Here is a 27,213-nt window from a genome sequence, read left to right on the forward strand (position 1 = left end):
GCGTGTCTAGTTTTTGTGACTATTTTTCTTGTTTGTCCATTTGTAGTTTGATTTGTAGCAAAATTGCCATCATTGGATCCGTTTTGGATTGATCTGTGTTTGTTTCTATGTTTGTTGTTGAAAGTTGTGCATCTGTGTTCATTTGAACATTTTCAGCTGAATGTAACTGTGTATTTGTTGCTGAGATACCGTCTGTTGCTACATTGGTATCCGATTCTTTCATCACGTCTTCCGTAATTTCGGAATTCTCGTCACAGTAACTATCGTGTCTGCTACGCGGATTCAGTAGCTAAGTACCGTCTGTTGTATTTGTACATGTTACGTCGTGAAATGCTGTCACGTTGTTTGACTGCATTGTGGCGTGTTCGTTATTGTGACTGTCATGTCTGCTACGCGGATTCCGTAGCTGTGTACCTTCTGTTGTATTTCAAAGTATATCGTTTTTTATTGTTGTCGCATTGTCTGATGGCGTGACTAAATTCATATGTTCGTCACTGGCTTGCAAATTATTTTCACTCCCGGACATCTGATTCTCTGACATTTCACTGCTGGGGTCATTACGTGGAGGATTATTAACTACTGCTGAAAAAAATTTTGGTCTGTATTTTGCGCAAGGTACGAGTAATGGTTCTGCGCGGCATGGTTGGTAATTAACATTGCGTACCACAAAAAAATCACTTTACAAACCGGAGACAACAAAAAGGCAAACAGAATTGCTGATGCACTGTAAATAAATGTACACACATTAGTAAATATGTTGCGCCACTTAATATTAGCTTAACAAGAAAATATATCAGTCAGTATATGCACACTTTCACAGTAGATTCTCTAAGTATTCGTACCGTTCGGGTGTCGCCAAGTGAAACCTTCCTATCGAATAAATAAAAGAAATAAAAAGCTCAGATGGTAGAGCACTTGCCCGCGAAAGGCAAAGCTCCCGAGTTCGAGTCTCGGTCGGGCACACAGTTTTAATCTGCCAGGAAGTTTCAAAAGAAATAATGATTGAACTTAATGCGTTTAGACGATAACCTTCCCGTCTAGAATAAAATAATTTAACTTACTTTCCGTCTAATGAAAGAAAGAAAGAGAATTGAACGTTTTGTGCCTTGCAGCTTTCCTGTCTGGACTTGCTTTTGACAACGCGTCTGATCTGATAGTCTTTAGCGGACACAATATTGTACGCCTTGTGCCTTTATTGGTAACAATATTAATGTGACTGATCAAAAGATTATTTCAACGTGAACACATAATCTTACGCCATGGCCCTTAGTACTGGTTGTCTATGCAGTGAACCTGAAACATATATACACTCCTGGTAATGGAAAAAAGAACACATTGACACCGGTGTGTCAGACCCACCATACTTGCTCCGGACACTGCGAGAGAGCTGTACAAGCAATGATCACACGCACGGCACAGCGGACACACCAGGAACCGCGGTGTTGGCCGTCGAATGGCGCTAGCTGCGCAGCATTTGTGCACCGCCGCCGTCAGTGTCAGCCAGTTTGCCGTGGCATACGGAGCTCCATCGCAGTCTTTAACACTGGTAGCACGCCGCGACAGCGTGGACGTGAACCGTATGTGCAGTTGACGGACTTTGAGCGAGGGCGAATAGTGGGCATGCGGGAGGCCGGGTGGACGTACCGCCGAATTGCTCAACACGTGGGGCGTGAGGTCTCCACAGTACATCGATGTTGTCGCCAGTGGTCGGCGGAAGGTGCACGTGCCCGTCGACCTGGGACCGGACCGCAGCGACGCACGGATGCACGCGAAGACCGTAGGATCCTACGCATTGTCGTAGGGGACCGCACCGCCACTTCCCAGCAAATTAGGGACACTGTTGCTCCTGGGGTATCGGCGAGGACCATTCGCAACCGTCTCCATGAAGCTGGGCTACGGTCCCGCACACCGTAAGGCCGTCTTCCGCTCACGCCCCAACATCGTGCAGCCCGCCTCCAGTGGTGTCGCGACAGGCGTGAATGGAGGGACGAATGGAGACGTGTCGTCTTCAGCGATGAGAGTCGCTTCTGCCTTGGTGCCAATGATGGTCGTATGCGTGTTTGGCGCCGTGCAGGTGAGCGCCACAATCAGGACTGCATACGACCGAGGCACACAGGGCCAACACCCGGCATCATGGTGTGGGGAGCGATCTCCTACACTGGCCGTACACCACTGGTGATCGTCGAGGGGACACTGAATAGTGCACGGTACATCCAAACTGTCATCGAACCCATCGTTCTACCATTCCTAGACCGGCAAGGGAACTTGCTGTTCCAACAGGACAATGCACGTCCGCATGTATCCCGTGCCACCCAACGTGCTCTAGAAGGTGTAAGTCAACTACCCTGGCCAGCAAGATCTCCGGATCTGTCCCCCATTGAGCATGTTTGGGACTGGATGAAGCGTCGTCTCACGCGGTCTGCATGTCCAGCACGAACGCTGGTCCAACTGAGGCGCCAGGTGGAAATGGCATGGCAAGCCGTTCCACAGGACTACATCCAGCATCTCTACGATCGTCTCCATGGGAGCATAGCAGCCTGCATTGCTGCGAAAGGTGGATATACACTGTACTAGTGCCGACATTGTGCATGCTCTGTTGCCTGTGTCTATGTGCCTGTGGTTCTGTCAGTGTGATCATGTGATGTATCTGACCCCAGGAATGTGTCAATAAAGTTTCCCCTTCCTGGGACAATGAATTCACGGTGTTCTTATTTCAATTTCCAGGAGTATATATATATATATATATATATATATATATATATATATATATATATATATATATTCCTTACCTTTTATTTTACTGGGTCGCCTCTGGATAACGTCATCTGACAGCATGTCTGAATATACTCACTCTGATCTATTGTTGATAATTATTTGGGTTGGCATTCATTTACTAGGATTGCAAATATGTGAGCTAAAATTGTACTTATTATTCATTTGCTTTTTTGATTGAAGTTACTGGTGCAAAATTCAATGTCATTATTAAATAAAAAATAATGATAAACCTCAACAAAAGTTAAATCTTGTGGTTACTGGGTTCAATGAAAAATAATACGATACTGACTGAGATAAACTGATCTAGTTTGAAAATGATTGAATATAAATTTTTAACTCTTTATAGTGATTGAATTTATAAAAATTTAGTTTGGGGATCGTTTATATAAAACATTAAAAATGTAACAACGAACTTACAATATGCAGTTAGCACTTAAATACCTCTGATGTCTTCATGACGTCGATTTTTAGTCATTCATAAATAATTACCAATTATATAATTACAGTATTCTTCAAGTAATATATAGCTGGCGGCGAACAGGCACACCGCTCTGTCTCTACACACAACTTCACTGCACGAAGGCACACTCAAGAGTGTTCTATCAACAATGCTGCGCGCTTCTCGCCGCACTCCCTATGTGTCAATGCTCGGGCTCTCCCCCAACAAAGAGCTTGGTGCGGATACTTCACTGTCACCATCGTTATGCAAAGGGATTAAATTAATTTTACAAAACATTGTTCTTAACAGTTTTCTTACACACTATAATTGTTATTTACATATTTCTTAGCTTATAAATATTTTTCATCAGATTATTACTTTGATGTATTTATGTTTTGAGCCTAGTTGATATTCTATTGACATATTTCACAATTTAAAAAAAGAAGTTATCATCAGCGAGATTCGAATCCGAAACTCTTCGTAGGATGATCGCATGCACTCAACCACGGAACCCATACACATTTATAAGCTCATAGATACGCTTTGGTTGTGCTCTGGTAGTTTTGGTGTTACTTTTAATTAATGTTTATGCCCGTTCTGCTCGACGACAGCAAGTACTACGAACTGAATAGCAGTTTTGGTTGATACACTATAGACGTGCAACATTTGGTACAGATCTGGGTGTCTGACATCTGGGTTTGGGTGTAAGCTCTTCAGTCGGCGTCGTGTGAATGGATCTTCCCACAGCCTGTCTTCGTGCTTTGAATAGGCTTAAAGCTGTCCCAAGCCTTACTTAGCTGGAAACTTGTGTATTTATTTATCAGCTCCTCATGTAGCCAAATCTCTACAGATCCTTTGAAAACACAGCTCCAAATTTGTGTTGGAATGTTTAATAATGTGGTGCCATTATAATTCCTGCTATGTTCATTGGAGACGCAGTGCCCCGCCACAACTGGACTTAGCTGGTTGATCCTTACATTTGAGCTCCTCACATCCCTCCTTCATTGACATGGTATGTGCTGCACTCTTGGTTTTCAGAGTACTAGGTCATTCTTAACATATCCTAACAAGATTTCGTCTTGAGCGGCAAATTATGCACTGGACATAATGTTTCTGTAGAACGTTGGGGTGGAGGGGTGGGGGTTGGGCTGCAATTACCAAACATACGAGTTTCGAAAGTATTTCTTCACGAAGACGTCGTAGTTCATGTTATTTCATTCTTGAGTTTTCACTCCGTTTACATTTGTTTCACAATCGTACGTGTCTCTTATTAGTTCAATAGCACTTGCGATGCATAAATATAACTGTTTCGTAGCAATGACATTAACGCTTTCATAGTTAGAATTTATTTTACATATACCCAAATCCTGATTTGAACTTTTTTTATTTTAAGAAAACACAGATGTTCCGAGACTGTAAATTTCTAGGGGTGTTTAATTTAGACTTCCTAAAACGTTATTTTAACGCTATTCTAGGCATTTTAAAAGTGTGGATACAACGTTTGTTTTACATCTCTTCAACCGCAGCAGAAATTCTATCGTACCACATCTCAAAATTTTCTGTTCTGATGTTTACTCGTCAGAGATACTGGTATGGCGTATTGATGTGCACTGTAAAATATCAATCACTGCATGTATCTATTTGAAAAATATAAGGTCATTTGTCATGTTCAATAATACTGTCACAACGTTTCAAGCTGACCAATTTGGAAATGCGGTGGGATGCGCCCCATGTCGCAAAGACTTGATTAGATCTATGTTTTCATACGAAGCTAGGATTTTCAAAGTTAATTTGTTTATTTCTAGAGTAATTTCATCAGGATGACAATTATGGAAAAAAGTAACATGAAATATTGCACAGAAATTGTCAGTTTCGAAGTACCTTTAACATATCATTCACTAATATTTTCTACATACCATGAAATTTTCTGGAGCATACGTGTCACACTCAATACAAATTATTTACGAACAAGCAGAATTACTGATAAGTCTACTGATGTTACAGTACAATGTCTATCGTATAAAGGAAAACACAATTAGTTACTTCAGAGGTTGTTGGAACAGACATGGCAGTGATCTGATGTGATTTTTGTGAAACGGTCGTACAGTGCCAACTAGAAGCACACGCCACCACATTTGATCGCTCACACCCTTTTATATACTGTATCACACCGCTACCCCACCCCCCACAATGGTCTTCAGTGCTTTTCTCCGCATACCGAATGCATCTAGGGGGTAGCGCTAGACAGATATGGAATACTGACGTCCCAGTGTTCAAAATTGTGTATTACTCCTTCGGATACATGCGTCCCACTAACCACGGAAGTTTAAGAGACATCTGGTTTTTTTGCTTCTTGGGGCACTAGTCCCTGCAACAGTCAGACAGTAAGAGTTTTCACAGCAATGTGTATCATGGCTGTGTATGTTGTTAGATTGTGGCAACAGCTTCACTGAGTAGTGGAACACGTGCACGTTTCTAGTCTGTGCTTGTGGCTGCGTCCCTCAGAACCAGCCTCTTGTAGGTTTTCCTCTCGAGCAGCAGCAAACACAGTGACAGCAGCGCCGTGGCTACCAAGACGGCGAGTGCAGGAATCACGCTCTGGATGGTCACCGGCTTGAGAGACTCCCGCATCTCCTGACCATCGCGCAGCATCCAGTATTTCCAATAGATGCGGTGAATCAGCCCTTCACTCCGCATCTGCAGCAGGCTGCGAACCATCACACAGCATTACTTCACATGAGCAAAAGAACAGCAGCCGCCTCTGGAGAATACAATTCGATACTCTTAAACACTTGAAACTAAACGGCCCAGTCTGTATGAAAAAAAAACTGTCAATAAGCCCAAAGTATTTCATGTACCTTAGCAATAGTTACAAGTATGTTTTCATAGGATCCCAAATGCGGTTTTCCGTAAACATACTTACCAGTAAGCCTCTGATTGATCATGAAAGCGTTCCAAATATGAATATAAGAAACAAGGATTTTGCTGCCAGAATTCAACTTCTGCAGTTGATATTCTCCCCATGTAGGTGCTATAATGCTTCTGAATTATGATTATGTTGCCTGGTAAGCTACTTCCTTTTCAGTGTGGTATTGTGCAGAGTAAAGGAAAAGAAGAAATTTGGGCTTGGAATTTATTGACAAGCTTAAAGGACAAGAATAATATTTTATGTTTATTAAATTGAAAATATGCCTCTACAGTTAATTAATGTGCGAAATCGAAATCACTGCCAATAGTTTTGTGTCCTCCACAGTTACCAAATTTGTAACTGCAGTAGCCAACTTGAAAGGCAAAGTTCTCATACAAAACCAAAGGCTGGTGAGAAACTGAATTGACAAAAGTCAGGAGATAGCGATATGCACATATACAGATGGTAGTAGTAGCGCTTACACAAGGTATAAAAGTGCAGTAGACTGGCGGAGCTGTCTCTGGCCGAACATGGGGTCTGGACTCCTCCACAATCCTCCACACTTATAAGTTCCTCGTGTGCCCCATCCTTTGTTATGCCCACCCTGCATGGATATCCGCCCCTCCCACCTTCTATAAGTCCCTTCAAATCTTGAACGCCATGTGCTCTGCCTCACCTATCGCATCTGTCTCCCATCCCCCATGTGGATCCTTTACAACCTTTCCCGCACCTCCTCCTTTTCCTCGAATGTATATAGCTCCTTTACACCTCCCACAAGCTTGATCCCTCTCACCCGCTTGTCTCTCCCATCCTCTCCCACCCCAACCCACTGCCACACCTGTACTCTTGACTCCCACCTGTCCTCCATCTTCACATTCTCCACACCCTTGCCCAAGATGGGTTCATCCAATTCCCCCTCCCAGATGATGCCGTCATCCCCTCCACCTACCCCTCCTACCAGATTTGATCCTCTCCTTCCTCCTCCTAAGCTTTTCCTCATATGGCTCCTCTTTCCCTTCACCCCCTCCTCCCTTCCCCTTCATCTCTCCCTCTGCTCTCCCACAGGCTTCCACACCTCACGATACCCACTCCTCTACCCCTCCCTTCTTCTCCCCCACTGGCATCCTCCACACCTCTCTCCTACCCTCCCCTATTCCCTGTGGCAATCCCCTCCTTCCTTTGTGCAATAGTGTGTCATCACCCATATGCCACAGTGTTCTCTTCGTCTAAGTGCGTCGATGTTACTTCGTCAGTGCCCTTCGTTCGCATGTAAAACTGTTTGTCTACATTTGTGTGCAGTGCTGAAATTACTTGAACCACCAGCTAATGCCTTCTTTTCGTTTCTTATGTATGTCTCCTGTTTTTACCATGCACGTATGTCTGTTTTTCTGTCTCCGCGTTTTTTATCTGTTATTCTGTGGTCGAAGAGCGGCGTGGATAGGCCGCTGCCGGCCTATCTTTTGTAAGGTGTTAAAATAACAATAAATAAATAAAAACGGAGCTGTCATTTGCACTCAGCTGTGTAATGTGCAATGGTTACAGCCGCACGACCATAATAGAATCTGACTGCGGAATGGTAATTGGAGCTAGATGCATGAGATATTCTGCTTTGGAAACCATTTAGGAATTCAGTATTCCGACTTTCACAGTCGCAAGAGTGTGCCAAGAATACCAAACTTCAGGAATTACCTCTCAACGTGGGCAACGCAATGGCCAGTGGCCTTCACTTAACGACCGAGAGCAGTGGCGTTTGCGTAAAGTTGTCAGTGCTAACAGACAAGCAGCGCTGCGTGAAAAAACTGCAGATTCAATGTGGGACGTGCGGCGTAATGTGGCATTAATGAGCTGCGACAGCAGACGACCGATACCAGTGCCTTTGCTAGCAGCACATCGTCGCCTGCAGCTCCTCTCCTGGGCTCGTGTCCATATTGATTGGACCCCAGACGACTGGTAAACGGTGGGCTGGTCAGATGAGTCTCGATTTAGAGTTGATGATAGGGACTGAGTGTGTCGTAGACTCCACGAAGCCATGGACCCAAGTTGTTAACAAAGCACTGTGCAAACCTCGTGGTGGCTCCATAATGGCGTGGGCTGCGTTTACATGATATGGACCGGGTCCTCTAGTGCAACTGAGCCGATCATTGATTGGAAATGGTTACTTTCGGCTACTTGGAGACTATTTACAGCCATTCATGGACGTCATGTTTCAACAAACAACAATGTGTTGTCACTGCGCCAAAATTGTTCGCTGTTGGTTTGAAGAACTAGCTGGACAATTCGAGCGAATGATTCGGCCACCCAGATCGACCGACATGAATCCTATCAAACATTTATGGGACATAATCGAGACGTCATTTCGTGCACAAACTTGCAACAGTTTCGTAATTATGGGCGGCTGTAGAGGCAGCATGGCTCAATATTTCTGCAAGGGACTACCAACGACTTGTTGAATCCCTGCCATGTCGAATTGCTCCAACACGCCGGGGAAAAGATCCGACGCAATATTATCCCATGCCTTTTGTCATCTCAGTGTATTGTTTTGAATCCTTAACGAGAGGTTATGTCTTTTAATGATAGCGTTATAATTTTCTCTAAATTCAGCCAATAAGTATATGAAATATTGCAAATTAGATTTCTGCCGCCCGCACAAGCCGTTAGATACGCAACCTGCAACACGGAATGTTCATAGTGTACCGTTCTAGTCTTTTACAAACAGTACAATTAAAGTGAAAATGCTGCATGAGACAAACGTACCAAGGAATCATTAGCAGGTTAGTGAATGGAGAGGACATCTTTATTGTTGATTATGGAGCATGATGGGTTATTCATCTATATACAACTTATTCGAGCTTAATGGACATAGGCTATATATTTTTCACATGTATAAATATATCTATCCATACATATTATAAAACTGTGATTATGTAAGTATTTATGTATGAATATTCCACATCTTCTCATAAGCCACAGTATCGTGTTGTGTAAAATGGGATTCTTAGGAGTAAAAAGTTCCACTTTTATCCACTTAGGCGACGAAACATGTTAGTGAGACGTGAAAGCGTAGTTTAGGTAGTTGAGAAGTAAGTCCCACTGTGCCCTCTCTCGTTTTATGTAGGTGCAGATGAAATGTAAAGTCACGTCAGTTCCTGACATCGGCAGGACGCGATGGCGAACAAACCACTCCACCTACTGTGGCAGATCGCTGTTTCTTTGCACGTCACGGCTTGAAGGTTAAAGAGCAAAAAGATGTGCACTAGAATGTGAACGGAAGTAAACAACTGAAGGATCGTTATAAGAACTGATATTCTGATAAGACGAAGAAGGCAAAGAATCAGTTTCCACCAAGCGTCAGTACGGGAGCCAAATTAGCAAAAACGAAACCGCCTCCACGTTCTACAAACCAATCGAACTATCCTCTCCTCATTGAATCTCCTTGACTGTTACGTGGTCTCGTAGCCAATCTAGACACAGCATCGGGGTTTCCACGCTGGAGTAGCAAGCCTCTGCTCTGCATATCCTGAGACAATCAGTGACTCAAAATCTTACTTGTGTGAAAAAAGATGATTTTAGATTAGAGAGGAGTCCTTCTCATGGTGATCATGGCCATGTTTGTGCAAAAAATGTCTATCTAGATGGTGCCACTGTCCCTGTTTTTATGGAGACATCCAACCTTTCCAGGCCACACATTTCCAATATCTGAAAGAAGGCTGTCAAGCTTCCCAGACGGTCGTGTCCATGCAATATATGTTTTGCCACTCGCTGGAAGAAGCTGGCGGCTTCCTAACATCGGGGGAGTGACAGCCTTGCACCCACAAAACATGTGCACCAGCTGCTCTGTCCATATCGTCACAGCTTCTAGCACGAGAATGCTTGGAGTTTTATGTCCAGCATACCATTCTCACAAAAGCTAAGATTACAGCAGTCTCTCTTAAAGGGCTCCCTCCACCCACTTTCCATCAACTGGTCACCTTCATAAAGGACTGCCGCCAGTTTTGCGAGTTGGCGCCCTTCTGCTCCAACACTAAGTGAAAGGAGGGGAGTGCCATGGTCCAAAGTCCCTCTGCAGGTACAATCCACAGACTGCTGCTTCCCAGAATCACTCGCATAGCCAGATTTCTGGACTCAGCATTTACGACCCGCAATCCATCTTTCTCCCTGTCCTCTGTCAGCTTCACTATGGCCCCTCAGGTAGACTTTCTCTTCAGGCTACACATGCAATTATATGAAGATTCTGCCCACAACTTCCTCATGCAAAAAGTCACAAACAGCACGTACCAAATGTAGTAATCGGGAACACCGACATCATGACATATAATATGAATACGAATCTGACTAACAGTGTTGTTAAAGTGAGAGAATGGCAAACCACCTGTCACTACCTCCCTATTATCCAATAACTTCTGCATGGGGAAAAAAATGTTCAAATGTGTGTGAATTCCTAAGGGACCAAACTGCTGAGGTCATCGGTCCCTAGACTTACACACTACTTAAACTAACTTATGTTAAGAACAACACAGGTACCCATGCCCGATGGAGGACTCGAACCTCCGGCGGGAGGGGCCGTGCAATCAGTGACACGACGCCTCTAACCGCGCGGCCACTCCGAGCGGCTGGTGTCTGCATAGGGTGTATTACTCTTCAATAAAGAGGTTAGTGTGACATGGAGCAGAATAAATCATGACACTCTAACTGGCTCTTTGTGAATGACATGCGGGAGCATGACAGCTGTGTCAATCAAGAACCAAAAAAATCCATACCCTGTCTCGACATCATTCAGCCAGGGGTGATATACACACCACTCTGCACGCCTGCAAAACTTTTGTGATTTTCTGAATGTCAGAATTGTCTGTGAACCCTCAGGTCTTTGATATACACCCCTGACAGTAGATACAATGACTGAACGGTTGAAATGGTATGCAGACATTTAACTGACCCATTCACACCAAGGCTGAGGTGATTGGTTTCCCTAACCACAATACAATGTCATTGAGCGACCTTAACTTTTCCTGGCGAATTGAATGTTCAAATAACTTACGGGTTTGCTGCCGGGTGACGTCGTCCACCGCCGCCGATATTTCGACAGGAACACACCCTACCATTCTCAAGGCACAAATGCCTTTTTATTTCTTTTCCACCTCCATAGTGGACTGAATATTCGGGTGGATTGAATTCAGGTATTCCAAAAACCGGTTTAAATTTTCACTACAATGAGGCCAAACAACAAAAGTATAGTCTACATATCTGAAAAAACACGCAGGTTTCAAGATCGCTGACTCCAATGCACCTTCCTCAAAGTCCTCCATAAACAAATTGGCCACAATAGGTGACAATGGGCTTCCCATTGCAACTCCATCAGTCTGTACGTCGTACTGACCATTGAATAAAAAATAAGTGGAAGTCAGCAAATGTCGAAACAAATTTGTTAACTCGACACCAAACTTAACTTCAATTAGCTGCAACGAATCAGCGAGAGGAATGTGAGTGAAAAGAGAAACCACATCAAAACTGACTAAAATATCAGAGTCATTCAAACGCAATCCCTGCAATCTATGTAAGAAATCTGCAGAGTTCTTAATGTGGTGTTCACACCTACCTACTAGTGGTCTCAACAAACTAGCATGTTTAGCTACACGATATGTTGGAGCACCAATATTAGAAACGATAGGCCTCAACGGGACAGCCTCTTTATGGACCTTAGGGAGGCCATGTAATCTAGGTGGTACTGCACAGTAAGAATTAAGACTCTTGATAGTCTCCTGTGACAAAGAACTTTTCTTCAGGAGGTTGTCTTGAGAATGGCATGGTGTGCTCCTGTCGAACAAACCCGTAAGTTATTTGAATATCATTGAGCATTGAGCATTCTCTGCCTAAGAGATTTTGTTACCCCTGTCCAATCATTTACTCTGATTCAGTCTTCCATAGAGACAATAACATGGAAAATTCTATACGAGCTCTCAGTAAATCTAGTTCTTTTAGTACAACAGAGTAAATGGTGTTAACGGAAGATAAACAAAATTTAAGTAACATGTGTAACAGAGTGAGATTTTACAAAAATGACCAACACAAAATAAATTCATGAGTCAGTTTCAAAGTGTGGTTTGATTATTAGTGTAATTGTTGTGTTTGACCTTTTGTCAAGCTTAGAATTTCGACGAGAGTACCCTTTCTTCTCAGTAGACATTTAAAAATGATGTTGTCCCTTGAAATATTAACTTGAAACTAATAAAATAAATATAACAAGGCACACAAAAATAAGAATTAAAAAACACAAATATATTTTGATCCCCCTACTGCTCCCTTCTCAAGAGTCTTTAGGGAGTCCAAAAATTAACTTTAACATTAGACAGACAAATAAACACAGCACTACACTCAAGAGTTGTGTAATAGTTTGGATCTGGCAGATGTAGCGGATGTGTCAGGTGTAATGCATTTAACATCATCAGTGTTGGCAGAGGTGCTGGGGGCCAGAGTGTCTGCAGTCTATGCCAGCAAGAGGTAGGCATCTAGACTATTGACAGACCGAAGATGGGGCATCAGATGACAAACGGTTGCTCCTGTTGAAGACAGTCCTCCAGAAGCAGTTGTCAATGTTGGGCAAGTGTCTGGATACATCAGTCGCTCTGTCCAGTGCTCTTCAGTCCCTCATTTCTGGTTGCCAGCGGTGTTACATTCATGTCAGGTCCATCGAAACTTTTGCGTCAAACAGCAGTGACCCAAGGTGATCGTGTGACCTCAGGGACGAGCCTTCCTTACCCACTAGCTGCAGGCAAGGCACCCCTTCAGATGCTTCCAATGACATAAGTGAAAGGGGCTAGCAGGATTCCATCCACACCTCTGTCGCCCTTGAGTTGCCACAGGGTCATCATGTCTGCTGGCTACCTGCCCTGTCGCCTCAGGTTTGGGTGACGAGTCGCCTGTAGCTGACAGCTGCTGATGTGGCCATGTGGTGACGTCATCTCAGCTGTCTCTCAGCCAGGGATGTCGATCCTTCTGTGACATCACGCTGGCAGCCAGACCCAAGGCCTCGCTACATCACCAGGCAGCTCCACCAGCTGCATTGCGATATGGGCGCGTATCCTGTGCCGAGCCACATTCAGCCATGGTGTGCTACTCACTCATCATTTGGAACACCCTAGTCCTCTGTACAATCCTTAGCACATGTTTTAGTGTTGTGTTTTTATAATGAATGTTTAAATAAACACATACATAGAAAACATTATAAAAATATGAATTGATTTTCATTAAACTTTACAATATTATTAATGAAAAAGTGCCTTACTCCTTTCTTTCATTTAAATAATGTACTAATCGTCGATAATTAATCACTGATCTAAAAGACATAAACTAATCATTTTCTTCTTGTGAAGCCTTGTTGCTATTGTGTATGTCAGTGTTACGTTAGTTTCCCAGCACGACTCATGCACCCAAATGTGCTAAACCGGCGCAGCAAGCACATTCATACTTCAAGTACTCTCACACCATGCAACGATTACTTCTTATTATTCTGCCCCTTATCGAGTTTAGCTACCTTGAAACCTTTCTACTTTACTCTGTCTGGACTTTGATACTACTCCTGCCGCCAACTTATTGGATGGTGACGTCGATGTGAGTATCTGGCGCAGAACCTGGATCGAATACTGCCCGCCGCCATCTGCACACTCCTCTCTGTGCTCTCAGCATACATCAGACATCGGTATAAACTCACCTTTCTCTCTGAAACCGACCAATAACTCTCAAAAATCGACGTTCAGATATCATTATTAACAGCTGTTGCAATGACATAAAAAAGCTGGTCTTCTTTTAATAATTTTTAGTGCAGAAGGATGATTTGTATCTTCCATTTACATCTGGTACCATTATCCATTTCCTTCCTATCCTTCTAAAAATGTGCTACCGTGACTCACCCTCCTGCTCACTCCATGTAATATCAAACTCTGCCGATGACGCACCTCTGGCGCTGGCGATCCGCGCTCTAATTTCTGCAAGGCAAACGTCATGGCACTACTGGCGATAATCCATAAGCGATAACCACAACGAAAGAGTACCACCAGCGTAAAATATCGCATCGTAGGCGATTACTCATAAATGTAACCACACATGGAAACCACCTTCTAGAACACATCGCTCCTCTGGTGATAACCCTAATCGAACCACAGAGAGAAAAATATCCATATTCGAATGTCAACAGCCCTCTGGCGTGGACAAGCCATATCCATCTCGCAAGATACCCACATTGTTATCGGTGGAATGATCCAAATCACTCCAAGATCCACTATCGGATCACAACTCAACTTCTGTGGCACCTCTATCGCTTTCTCATTCATAACGGTGGAACAGACCGTGCATATAGCCCACCGGCAGTGCACACAACATCAATGGAAGAAACCAAACCATTCATTGCAGATGAATTCTGAGAAGAAATGCTTCTCCAAGACATGTGCAGTTATTTCTGAACCAAAAAACTTAATTTTCACGTTGTTCCAACACATACATTTGATGAAGCATGACAAGCCACTGTAGCGGCACCACCGTTTAGCATAGGGAAATTTAGTTTTGTGCGATATTCGGAGCACAAGTTACAGCCAGGTGCAGGCTGGATTGCAGTAAGTTACGCATACCAGCAGTTGCGAAGCCAAATAGAGGCCACAGGGGTGTAGAACTACTGGAGAGAGCGCACACAGCAGTTTCCATGGCGCAAATCACAGGCAGAAGAGGGCCACTGGCCAACCTAAGTGTTACACATATGTGATGCGAACTGGCATGCTTGATAAAACATAGACGCAGAGCTGAGTACAAATAGGTGTTCTTTTCTAACGAGAGTCATTGATGTGTGACAGTTCTCCTGGATGGAGTGGCGTGTCGCACCACCACTACACATGGAGCAGATTGGGTGCCAGCATTCCAGCCCATGGCGGGTCACTGGTTCGACCCTCTGAAGTCAACACGGGGCATTCAATTGTGGCAGCTCTCCTGGACGGTGGCGCGTGTCACACCGCCGGGCTATACACACCAACAGATGGGACACTAGTATCCCAGTCCACGGTGGGTCGTTGGTTCGACCCTCTGAGGCCGACGGGGGTCCACAGCCAGCCATTGGTGGGCCACTCTTTAACTCGCTACCACGGGCAGTCGTCTCGGCTCCTGACACACGCTGGAGACCTAAGAGGCGAGGGCCACAGATACGGACGCCGGACAGTGGGCGCTTGTTGGTCGCCGTGATCTCAGCCACGCCAGCGAGGATAAGGAGGCAGCTGGCCGCCTGCAGCTCACACCGAGCGGCGCTGAGTCGGCAGGGACGCAGACTGCCGAGTCAACCGCGGCATCCAGACGACAACTCACTCCGCTGGTGTACAAGTCCAGCACAACACAGCGTTGCGTTGCACAGGCCGCTGGGGTGCTGCCTCAGCATTGCGGGGCCTGTGACACAGACTGAGGTGAACGGGCACTGTAGTGGGAGCAAATAAATCATTTGGAAAGTTCTCATGGAGTTTTAATATGGCGCCCCCTGGCACCAATCCACTACATTTGGTGTCTTACCGCTACATTTGGACATCCTGATACATTCAGTGGCAAAAGTCGCCACTACATTTAGTGCCAATACACCACATTTGGAGTCTGATACCACAGCACTACTAATACAGCAATGTTCAAGTGTTGAACCAACCAGTTTTGTCATAAACCTGAGATGTTTCAGCGAAGAAATTGGCATATACCTATCTACGAAATAAATTTCTATTTGTGAAAATGAGAAGATATTAGTGCATTACAAATTTGCGCTAAATAATCAAAGTGAAAATGCTGGACAGAAAACTATGAACACCAAAGTCATTGATAAAACGTCACAGAAGAAGGTCTTATCTGTTAATTATAAAAACGAATCATCCAACAAGAGTAAATGCAAACAAATAGAGAACAACACACTAAGAGAATATAATGAGGTCGCAACAGTCAGCTGTCAATTCCTGCATGGGCTTCTGCTGCGGTTTCTGTTTGAGAGGTTATGTGGTCTGATTTGCACTATGTTGTTCTGGTCGTCATGTTCTGGACTTCGCTTACCAATTCCTCCATTATTCCTGAGTTCCCGAACGGCTGCATGGAGTGATTAGCATTTTGGATTTCCCTCGTGTTGCTATTTCTGTTTTCTCGAAAATTACCGCCATACAGCCCCTGTCTGCTTCTATCATTCCACTGAGGCTCATTATTAAATCTTTAGTCTTGATACTGGTTCCTTGTTGTCCTGTTTGTATTTGTACGTTGTCTGTCATTATCTCCTCTTATGTAACTTGCGAATGTCGTTCATTATAATTCATTCGGTCCCTCGCGTTTTGTGCTTCCTTGACGAAGTGTAACTCACGTAGAGTGCTTTTGAATAACGCTATATAACATTTAATTTGCCAATGAGCAGGTCCTGGTACCTCAATGGCAGTCTCATGTAGCAATGTCGCATTATCTCCTTATAACTATATGGTTGGTCCAGGTAAAGGTTCTTGTTGAGAGGAGTCTCGAAAAACTTGACCTGACTGCGGCACCGTGATGCTTCGTAATGCTTTCCTAACATAATCCTTTCTTGGGTGTCCTGTGACCAGTAATTATTTAGGACAGCCCCTCTGAACTCGCTGTAGCTGCGGCAGTTTTCTGCAACGCTACACATGTGCACTGCTATTCCACCTACCAGGTATCCACAATAGACAAATTCCAATTTGCATACTAGTGGCAGAGACACGGGTAGTCCCCTATCATACTGAGCAATCCATGACTTGGGACGTAATGGATTGTGGTCCTCTTTGTAAGCCGGAAAATTTTGAATTGAGAGAAAGTGTTTGAAGTCGAAGTATTCGTAATTTTGCGCCCCTGGACTTTCTGTAAATCCTGGCGGACGTGCACCCAATATTTCATCGCCGACCGATCCCTGAATGCTGTTGCACCCTCATCTCGTGTCATCAGAGGTATGTAGTAATGTTTGAAGTCGAAGTATTCGTAATTTTGCGCCCCTGGACTTTCTCTAAATCCTGGCGGACGTGCACCCAATATTTCATGGCCGACCGATCCCTGAATGCTGTTGCACCCTCATCTCGTGTCATCAGAGGTATGTAGTAATGTTTTCGTAGCTCTGAGTCGCGCGCAGTCATCGTCCGGATCAGTACTTTGTGTAACACACGCCTTCGACTGCGACGGCCGAGCGTCGCGCCCACGCAGCGGCGTGCCTGTGCCGCGGATATGGCTCCAGGTTAGGTTGTAAAAGTTTATCTCTGACGTTCCTGGTGACCAGCGAACTCCCGGCGACGTTCTTGTGCTTCTGGCTGAACTTCCACACGAGCGACCCTTTCGCACGTTTGTCTAATCTCACCCACCATCTCATTCTGCTAGGTATTGAGACGTGTTTGCTCGTCTTTGATTTCCTGTGTCTTTTCAGCTACTCCCTTTCTATGTTTTTTAAGAGAAGAAATAACCATTTTGGCTTTGACTTTTGCCAGCGCTGATTCATCTAGCACAGTTTGGGCGTTTTTCCGCGCATCCCGTGCTACTAACGTGGCTGTCCTAGACTCACGTCTGGACTCTACCGCTACTTCTCGCGTCTAATCTGACGTTTTCCTAATGACTTCAGCCTCTGCTTTTACACCCTTAGCTTCATTCCTGACCTGCTTCATGTTTTCGACAAACACATCAGCCCTCCTTTGAATTTCCTTAATTTCTTTCATTACGTCATCCAGGCTCTTTTCCTCACTGTCTTGTCGCTTCTGAATTTCCCTGATTTCATTAATGAGGATCTCCTGTCTGTTCTTCTTCCTGTCGTTTCTTTTCTTCCCAATACTTCCCCCTGTCGTCTCTTTTCTTCGTTCCCTTTCATTCCTCTGAATTTCCTCCTCCTGTCGTTTCTTCTCTGCCCCTTGCATCAACTGAATGGTCGATTTTAACTGCGTACTTCCAATAATCTGGACTAGACTCACGCGATTCAATTGCTCTATGACGCCTTGCCAGCGAAATCGGACTGTTACAGAGTGACAGTTATTGAACTATGTGAAAAAAACGTACATTAGTTACAAACTGAGGCGTGCGCACACTTTATTCATCATGTAAACGTCACTACGGACATTCGAATGTAGATAACGACATGTTCGATATGCCTGCTATCATTGGCGCTGATGTGGCACAGATGAATAGCGAAATTCTGCATGACCCGCTGAAGTGCCGGAACATCGATGCTGTCGATGACCTCCTGAATGGCTGTTTTCAGCTCTGCAATGGCTCTTGGGCAATTCTTTTACACCTCGTCTTTAATATAGCCCACAAAAAGGAGTGACATAGTGACATGTGTTCAGATACGGAGAACATGGCGGCCTTTCGAGGCCCATGCCAATGGCCTCTAAGTATCCCATAAACAGAATGCAGTCCCCAAAGTGCTCCTCCAGGACATCAGACACTATCCTGCTTCGACGGGATCGAGCTCTGTCTGGCATGAACCATATCTTGTCGAAATCAGGGTCACTTTCGATAATGGGGATGAAATCATCTTCCAAACCTTCAAGTACCGTTAGCTAGTCACCGTGCCATTGAGCAGTGCCGCACTGATTACTCCGTGACTGGACACTGCACATTACACAGTCACCCGTTGAGGGTGAAGAGACTTCTCGATCACGAAATGCGGATTCTCAGTGCCCCAGATGCGACAGTTATGCTTATTGACGAACCCATCCAAATGAAAGTGGGCTTCGTCGCTAACCCAAACCATACAGCGCATACTGATTCCCATCATGCCCCCAACAGTGAAATTTGAACGTCCTAACCCAAACATTTAAGAAGTTATGACAATTTTATTTAATATTCTTTAATAATTGTCACCCGGTACTTTTCCTTGCTGTACCTCTTTCCGTATTTACTGAACTTCATGACCTCCACCTTGACGTCATTTTCGCTTCGATTCCTGAATATATGTTTAACTCAGTACACTCCAACTTCCACGTGTCCGATGAAACATAAAACGTCATTCATCTGCAAAGACGACCTGTCACTACTAAACGGACGCCGAGTTGCGGTACTGTCGCGCAGGTTCCAGCCTTCATCGCCAATGAACAGCAGTCATCATGAGCACACGAAACGGGCGCCTTCTGTGGAGGTCCATATGCAGTAACGTTTGCAGAACGGTTGTAGAGGAGACTTTTTGGTAGCCCTTGGTCTATCTGAGCGGTCATTTGCTCAACAGCTGCACGTCTTTTCGCCAGTACACATCTCTGCGGCCGTCGTTCACCCCTGTCAAAAATCGTTCAAATGGCTATGAGCACTATGGGACTTAACATCTGAGGTCATCAGTTCCCTAGAAATTAGAACTACTTAAACCGAACTAACCTAAGGACATCACACACATCTATGCCCGAGGCAAGATTCGAACCTGCGACCGTAGCAGCAACGCGGTTCCGGACTGAATCGCCTAGAACCGCTAGGCCACAGCGGCCGGCTCATCCCTGTCATCTCTGGCCCTTGGTGTACTGCAATTACCTTGGTGCCGGTTTTGCATAGCACCGTTTTGCCATGCACGGTACACTTTAACCATGGTGGCATGTGAATCGTTTACAAACTTAGCCGTTCCGGAAATGCTCGGCCCGAAAGCTAATGATCATGCCCTTTTGGCCGTCAGATAAATTGTTGCTTTTCCACGTTACGACAACGACTGCCCGTTTTCCGTATTCCCATGAGATCCTTTATATACTCGACCCCCCCCCCTCTCCCCCTGCTAGCTGTACAACCTGTCACTATGAGTGGTTACTGTACGTTGATGTCGAACATAGGCAGTGGTCACATTAATGTGCTTGGACCATGTAATACGTGCATTCTTTAATCCAATGGATGGAGGTAAAGACATAAGATGTATCTATTCTTCTAACCCAGTAGGAGTTTTAGTGGTTAGCCTATGAGTCATCACTGATCATTACTGATGCGTTGTCTCTCACCTAACTTGCCAGTAGGAGTTTTAGTGATTAGCCTATGAGTCATCACTGATCATTACTGATGCGTTGTCTCTCACCTAACTTGGTACAAGACAGTACTAACTTCATTTATTTGCTAAGTGTATATAATTTAGTTACGTTTGTTACTTTATTGATTAATTTTACTACATATGGAGGCTCTACGGCCTTGTTATTCACGTGAGGGAGTTGGAAAATAAGTTTCCCCTGTCGACTTTGGTCAGAGTTGTGTGTGAAAGGAAAAAAATAGACTGAGACATTAAAGATAAGACATATCTTTATTTTTCCACATAATTTCGAAGTGCGGCACTTGTCATACTGCTTTATAAGCTTCCAAAAACCTTCCAGGAAAAAAATCAAGGCGTTGCATACGGAAGAAGCATTGAACGGCTTGTCTGACGTCAGCACTGCTGCCAAAGCGCCTTCCACCGAGAGTCTTCTTCAAAGCAGGAAACAGATGGATGTCACTTGGTGCGAGATACGGGCCTTAAGGCGGATGGTGTAGGCGCTCCCAGCTAAGAGTTGCAATATGGTTTTGCGTTGCCGTCGCCGTTTGTGGTCTCGCATTGTCATCCAACAGCAGAACGCCAGATGTGAGAAGGCCAGGCCGCTTTTTCCGAATCAGCTCTTTCAATTTCGACAGAGTGGCACAGTATCGCGCAGCATTGATGGTTGCATCCTCCAGAAAGTCCAGCAGCAAAACTCCTTTGGCGTCCCGGAAAACGGTGAGTAGCACTTTACCTGCAGACCGAGTGCTTTTGAACTTCTTTCGGACAGGTGATGACGGATGTTTCCACTCCATGGATGCGGCCTTCGATTCGGGCGTGTAATGGTGGACCCACGTCTCAATCCGAAACAGAAGGTCCTTGCCATATCCATGGTAACGCACGAGCTGTTCCAGGCTGAACGCCATGCGTTGTTCCATGTGTGTCGGGGTCAGTTGGCGGGGCACGCATCGTGCTGACACCTTCCTGTATCGAAGAGTATCGTGGATGTTCTTGTGAGCTCGCTCATGCCCGATTCCAAGTTCTGCCGCTACACCATCGATGGTGATATGCCGGTTCGCTTTAATCGTCTCATCCACCTTCCTGCAATTTGCATCTGTAGTAGCCGTGCGCATCCGGCCATGTCTCGGTATGTCCTGCACATGCTGACGTCCATCACTGAATTGCTGGCACCATTTCCGCACAATTTGCCTCGACATCACACCTGACCCACACACCTCAACAAGGCGGTTATGAATTTCTGTGCCTGACATTCCACGTGCCCATTCATAGCGGATACAAGCTCTCACTTCCGCCTTTGTCCACGACTCCAAAACGCACCTTCTCTCCATAGCTCCGGGAAAAGACTGAGAGGCTGGCCTTCGCTTTGTGCAGGCACTGCGACAGCGCCATCTGCTTGATGGTGGTCGACCTCTACCCAGTGGTGTATCGCTGCCTTGCACGTGCGCGTTCACCTGCCGTGTCGTCTTTCGCCCATATCACACAACTCTGCCCACAGTCGACAAGGGAAACTTATTTTTCAAGTCCCCCTCTATTTATGTAATGTTTGGTCAAAGTTGAAGGAGGGCTTTTCGAAGTACGTGACGGATAAAGTAATCAGCGCCTTCATTTGTTAAGAGTCAGCTGTTAAGGTGGTGATTTAAAGGCGATGGCTGGAGTTGTGACCATAACGAATGATCACTGTGTAATCTCTGGAGTGTATTGATTACATTACATTATTATAATTTAAAGAATGAAACATGCAAGTATTTCAAGCTACAGAAGACGCTTCAGAAGGCAGTTTTCTTACCAGACATGGAGAGCGGTCAAGGGAAGGGCTTACACAACGTTTATATGTTAAACAAGTTCTAATCCTGAGGAGAATCTGCTGGCTTTGCAGTTTCGGCAGGTTGGCGTCTGCCGGGTGTCAGAGTTAAATGTTTCAGTATTTCACATTTCGTTTTCTCTCAAGCATTTTCTTTTGTCCGCCGCTCGTGGTCTCGCGATAGCGTTCTTGCTTCCCGAGCACGGGGTCCCGGGTTCGATTCCCGGCGGGGTCAGGGATTTTCACCTGCCTCGAGATGACTGGGTGTTTGTGTTGTCCTCATCATTTCATCATCATCCAGGAAAGTGGCGAAATTGGACTGAGCAAAGATTGGGTAATTGTACGGGCGCTGATAACCACGCAGTTGAGCGCCCCACAAACCAAACATCATCATCATCATTTTCTTTTGCTCTTGCTACCTCGCAGCCTTTGATGTAAATGTATCTCTCACTATCCTATCATAATTATAAATGTCACATGACATGTCACAGAGAAATATATAAGAACCGGATGCAGTAATACAATTACTGTGTATGACAAGCCAGGATTCGCATATGCGAGAGTTGTCCAGAAAGTAAGTTCCGATCGGTCGCGAAACGGAAAAAGACAGTGTAAACCAGAAACGTTTTATTTGCAACAGTTAGGTACACCTTCCACCAACTTCTCTACATAGTCGCCTCTCCAACTTCGAGTTCTGTCGTACTGTTGTATCAACTTTCCAATATCCTCGTCATGGAAAGCAGCCGCCTGTGCTTTTGGCCAGTTATCTGCACTGGTCTGCAGCTCGTTGTCCGTGGAAAAATTTTGCCTTCATAGCCAGCGGTTCTTGTGAGCAGAGATGAGACTCAGGGGGAGCCAATTACAGACTATATTGTGGGTGATAAACACTTCTCATCGGAAAATCTGCAGGAGCGTCTTCATTGCCCCTGCAGTGTGCGGCCGACAATTGGCATGAAGAAGGAACTGCTCGACAGTTGTGTTATGTGGGCTGCATAACACAGACGAAATCTCTAACCAGGCCCTGTAATTTGGCGGGAGACACTTTTCCCTACGCATCTTTACGTGGTCACTGTTCACTCAAAACTGAAATGAGCGACGCGACACGATCGACGGGCGAACTTACTTTCTGGACAGCTCTCATGCATGACATAATACATGTTACGGGTAAGGAATTTTTTTTAAATTTTTCGTTTACTATGACGTATTATGGTTGGGTTTCTGTCAATTTGTGTCGGGAGATTGTCTATTGACAGCTAATAGCAATGTAGAGAGGCACAGACAATAGACAAACTTACTTGTAACGATGACTGCTTAAAGAATTACGAACGTGTTGTTCCTCCATATCATCATGCTTACAGTGTGGGTATGCTAGGATTAATTTTAGGGTTCTGTACGAGTGAAGCTGATACAACTCCGTTCTCTTGCGTATGCTGACCATACTTCAGCATCTCGCTGAAGAACTAGTCAAGGAGGGTATTCGGGGGAGCAATGGAGAAAGATAAATCATATAATTTTGTGGGCATGCGTAGATCCCAGGTGATCACTAATTAACAGATGGTATTTATGCGGAAGTAACTTATAATATTACAAGAAGAATTGCTCAAAGTTATAAAAGAAGGAGTTAGGAAATACATGTTTAAAAGAACCGGCAAAAGTGAATTTACTACCGACAAAGTTCATCATTCGAATGTGTAACGAAAAGGGATCAGAGGCTGTGCATACTGTTAAATATTTAAGATGGGATGAACCCGATTTTGAGTAGGTATTGGACATTAAAGGATGGACGAAACCGTGGAAGGCGTGGCGTTCGCCTAGGTCAAGTGAATCCATAGAAGGAATGAGCTGTAACTTTTTTTTGTGGAGAAATGAGGAAAGCGATTTCTTCGTGTGCCTTTGCTGTAAAACCTTGCTTCTTGCCAAATTTGACGATCCTTGGTCACAGTAGCTGTCCATAGAGTAAGATGTGAGCGCATCTCTTACAGTGACGCCTTACTAAAGCCGTACTGTGACGGTTAGTCACGCTGTCGAAGCGTTCTCCAAAATACACTGACGGTAAAAAAATCACTACCCCAAAAAATTATTAATGAAGAGTAAGGAAATTTCGAGAATACATTCGTCTAGTTTACATATGTAAGTGATTAACGTAGCAAGATCGCAAGTTAATGACGTGCGAGATAAGCCATTCCAAATGCGAAATCCCTGAAATGCATTAACAACGACGTAACCGCCAGAATGTTGAATACAAGAACGGAAACGTGCATGTATTGTGTGTACAGGTGCCAGATTTCAGTTTGTAAGATGGATTTCCATGCCTGTTATACAGTTAATGCTGGTTGTGGATGACTCTGGAGTTGTCGTTCGATGATGTCTTAGATGTGCTCGACTGGAGACAGATCTGACAATCGAGCAGCCCAAGACAATATGTTGACGCGCTCTAGAACATGTTGGGTTGCAACAGCGGTATGTGGGTGAGCGTTATACTGTTGGAAAACCTCTCTGGAATGCTGTTCATGAATGGCAGCACAACAGGTCGAATCACCAGACTGATGACAAAACTGCAGTCAGGGTGCGTGGGATAAACGCGAGAGTGGTCCTACCGTCATAAGAAATGGCACTTTGATGCCAGCTGTAGCTGTAGGTAAGTGAGTCTTGCACGCGTACAGGTTGGATGCAGGCCTCAATTGGGCTCAACGGCCATCACTGGTATTTAGACAGAACCAACTTTCATCAGAAAACGCAACAGACGTCCACCCTGCCCTCCAGTGAGCTCTCGGAAAATGCGGCGGTTAGGGGTGTAAAGCAAATGAAGCCATTTGCGACATACTAAGGTACTGTTATACGTCTCAAAAATGAGATCGCCAGGAAGTGCAAAATGGCTAAGCAGGGATGGCTAGAGGACAAATGTAAGGATGTTGAGGCTTATCTCACTAGGGGTAAGATAGATACTGCCTACAGGAAAATTAAAGAGACCTTTGGAGATAAGAGAACCGCTTGTATGAACATCAAGAGCTCAGATGGAAACCCAGTTCTAAGCAAAGAAGAGGAAGCAGAAAGGTGCAAGGAGTATATAGAGGATCTATACAATGACGATGTACTTGAGGACAATATTATGGAAATGGAAGAGGATGTATATGAAGATGAAATGGGAGATACGATACTGCGTGAAGAGTTTGACAGAGCACTGAAAGACCTGAGTCGAAACAAGGCCCCTGAGGTAGACAACATTCCATTGGAACTACTGACGGCCTTGGGAGAGCCAGTCCTGACAAAACTCTACCATCTGGTGAGCAAGATGTATGAAACAGGCGAAATACCCTCAGACTTCAAGAAGAATATAATAATTCCAATCCGAAAGAAAGCAGGTGTTGACAGATGTGAAAATTACCGAACAATCAGTTTAATAAGCCACAGCTGCAAAATACCAACACGAATTCTTTACAGTCGAATGGAAAAACTAGTAGAAGCCGACCTCGGGGAAGATCAGTTTGGATTCCGTAGAAATACTGGAACACGTGAGGCAATACTGACTTTACGACTTATCTTAGAAGAAAGATTAAGGAAAGGCAAACCTACGTTTCTAGCATTTGTAGACTTAGAGAAAGCTTTTGACAATGTTGACTGGAATACTCTCTTTCAAATTCTAAAGGTGGCAGGGGTAAAATACAGGGAGCGAAAGGTATTAAAATCCATGGAGAAGAAATAAAAAATTTGAGGTTCGCCGATGACATTGTAATTCTGTCAGAGACAGCAAAGGACTTGGAAGAGCAGTTGAACGGAATGGATGGTGTCTTGAAGGTAGGATATAAGATGAACATCAACAAAAGCAAAACGAGGATAATGGAATGTAGTCGAATTAAGTCGGGTGATGTTGAGGGTATTAGATTAGGAAATGAGACACTTAAAGTAGTAAAGGAGTTTTGCTATTTGGGGAGCAAAATAACTGATGATGGTCGAAGTAGAGAGGATATAAAATGTGGACTGGAAATGGCAAGGAAAGCGTTTCTGAAGAAGAGAAATTTGTTAACATCGAATATAGATTTAAGTGTCAGGAAGTCATTTCTGAAGGTATTTGTATGGAGTGTAGCCGTGTATGGAAGTGAAACATGGACGGTAAATAGTTTGGACAAGAAGAGAATAGAAACTTTCGAAATGTGGTGCTACAGAAGAATGCTGAAGATTAGATGGGTAGATCACATAACTAATGAGGAAGTATTGAATAGGATTGGGGAGAAGAGAAGTTTGTGGCACAACTTGACCAGAAGAAGGGATTGGTTGGTAGGACATGTTCTGAGGCATCAAGGGATCACCAATTTAGTATTGGAGGGCAGCGTGGAGGGTAAAAATCGTAGAGGGAGACCAAGAGATGAATACACTAAGCAGATTCAGAAGGATGTAGGTTGCAGTAGGTACTGGGACATGAAGAAGCTTGCACAGGATAGAGTAGCATGGAGAGCTGCATCAAACCAGTCTCAGGGCTGAAGACCACAACAACAACAAGGTACTGTTTTATTCTTCTTAAATCTGTGTCCGTTATATGTGCATTTACATGCTCTTCTTTAGCTGCAGAGGAGTGTAAACATAGATCTATGTGGAAAGGAATGTAAAGTTGAAATACTTCCAATAAGTGAATACACTCGAACTCTGTATTACTAAAGGTGCCTTTCGATACCAGCGCCTACCTTGGGGAATAAGTGTTATTCGGAGATTGTCATGGTACTGTAAGTAATTATTATACACAAAATTGTTTATTCTGATTATACTAAATTGGAGATGTAAGGTTGGTTGTGTGCCGCTGTAAATTACTATTGTCTCCTGTGTGTGGCAGCCTATCATTGTCAGTGGCTTCAATCATTATTCCTGTCATATTTCGAGTGTTGGTATTCACGGGTTTGCTTAAGCTGACACTGTTGAGTAGTAAGACCCATAAACAGGCAAGTCAAACTGAGTAATCTATGAGCTCAAGACGACACTCTATTACGTGGTACCTTTGTTATAGGTTAGAAGTATTTTACGTGTTATTAATATTCTGCTTTTTGCTTTCTCTAAAGAGGAGCTAGTTCTATGAAGTTGTCGTTTATAGTTTAGTAGTGTGTTACGCGTTGTGCTTTTTCATGTTAATTGCTTTTAAGAAGCTACAAATGACTCTGTGTATGTTGCAGGTAGCTGAAACTGATTTGTTCACGGGGGACCCGTTCTGACGGGGTTGATAGTGGCCCTTTTTACTACGGCACATCCGGTTATCCTCCTTCACTACATTTGTCCCGCTTATATCGTTACTACGTTTGTCGAGTGGAATTAGGGCTTACTGTAATCACCTTATA

At 44.4% G+C, this 27,213-nt stretch overlaps 1 protein-coding gene across 1 annotated transcript in view; it reads right to left on the reverse strand.

Annotated features, from left to right (window-relative positions):
* Window positions 1–5,689: 5,689 nt before the first annotated feature.
* Window positions 5,690–27,213, reverse strand: part of LOC126153440 (glutamate receptor ionotropic, kainate glr-3-like) — a 117,462-nt gene continuing 95,938 nt past the window's right edge. The window contains exon 7 of the mRNA XM_049916072.1: window positions 5,690–5,921. Coding sequence (XP_049772029.1) covers window positions 5,690–5,921 — 232 coding nt within the window. The remainder of the gene's footprint in view (window positions 5,922–27,213) is intronic.

Source organism: Schistocerca cancellata, chromosome 2 (genome assembly GCF_023864275.1).
Source record: "Schistocerca cancellata isolate TAMUIC-IGC-003103 chromosome 2, iqSchCanc2.1, whole genome shotgun sequence".
In the NCBI taxonomy this organism is placed as follows: domain Eukaryota; kingdom Metazoa; phylum Arthropoda; class Insecta; order Orthoptera; family Acrididae; genus Schistocerca; species Schistocerca cancellata.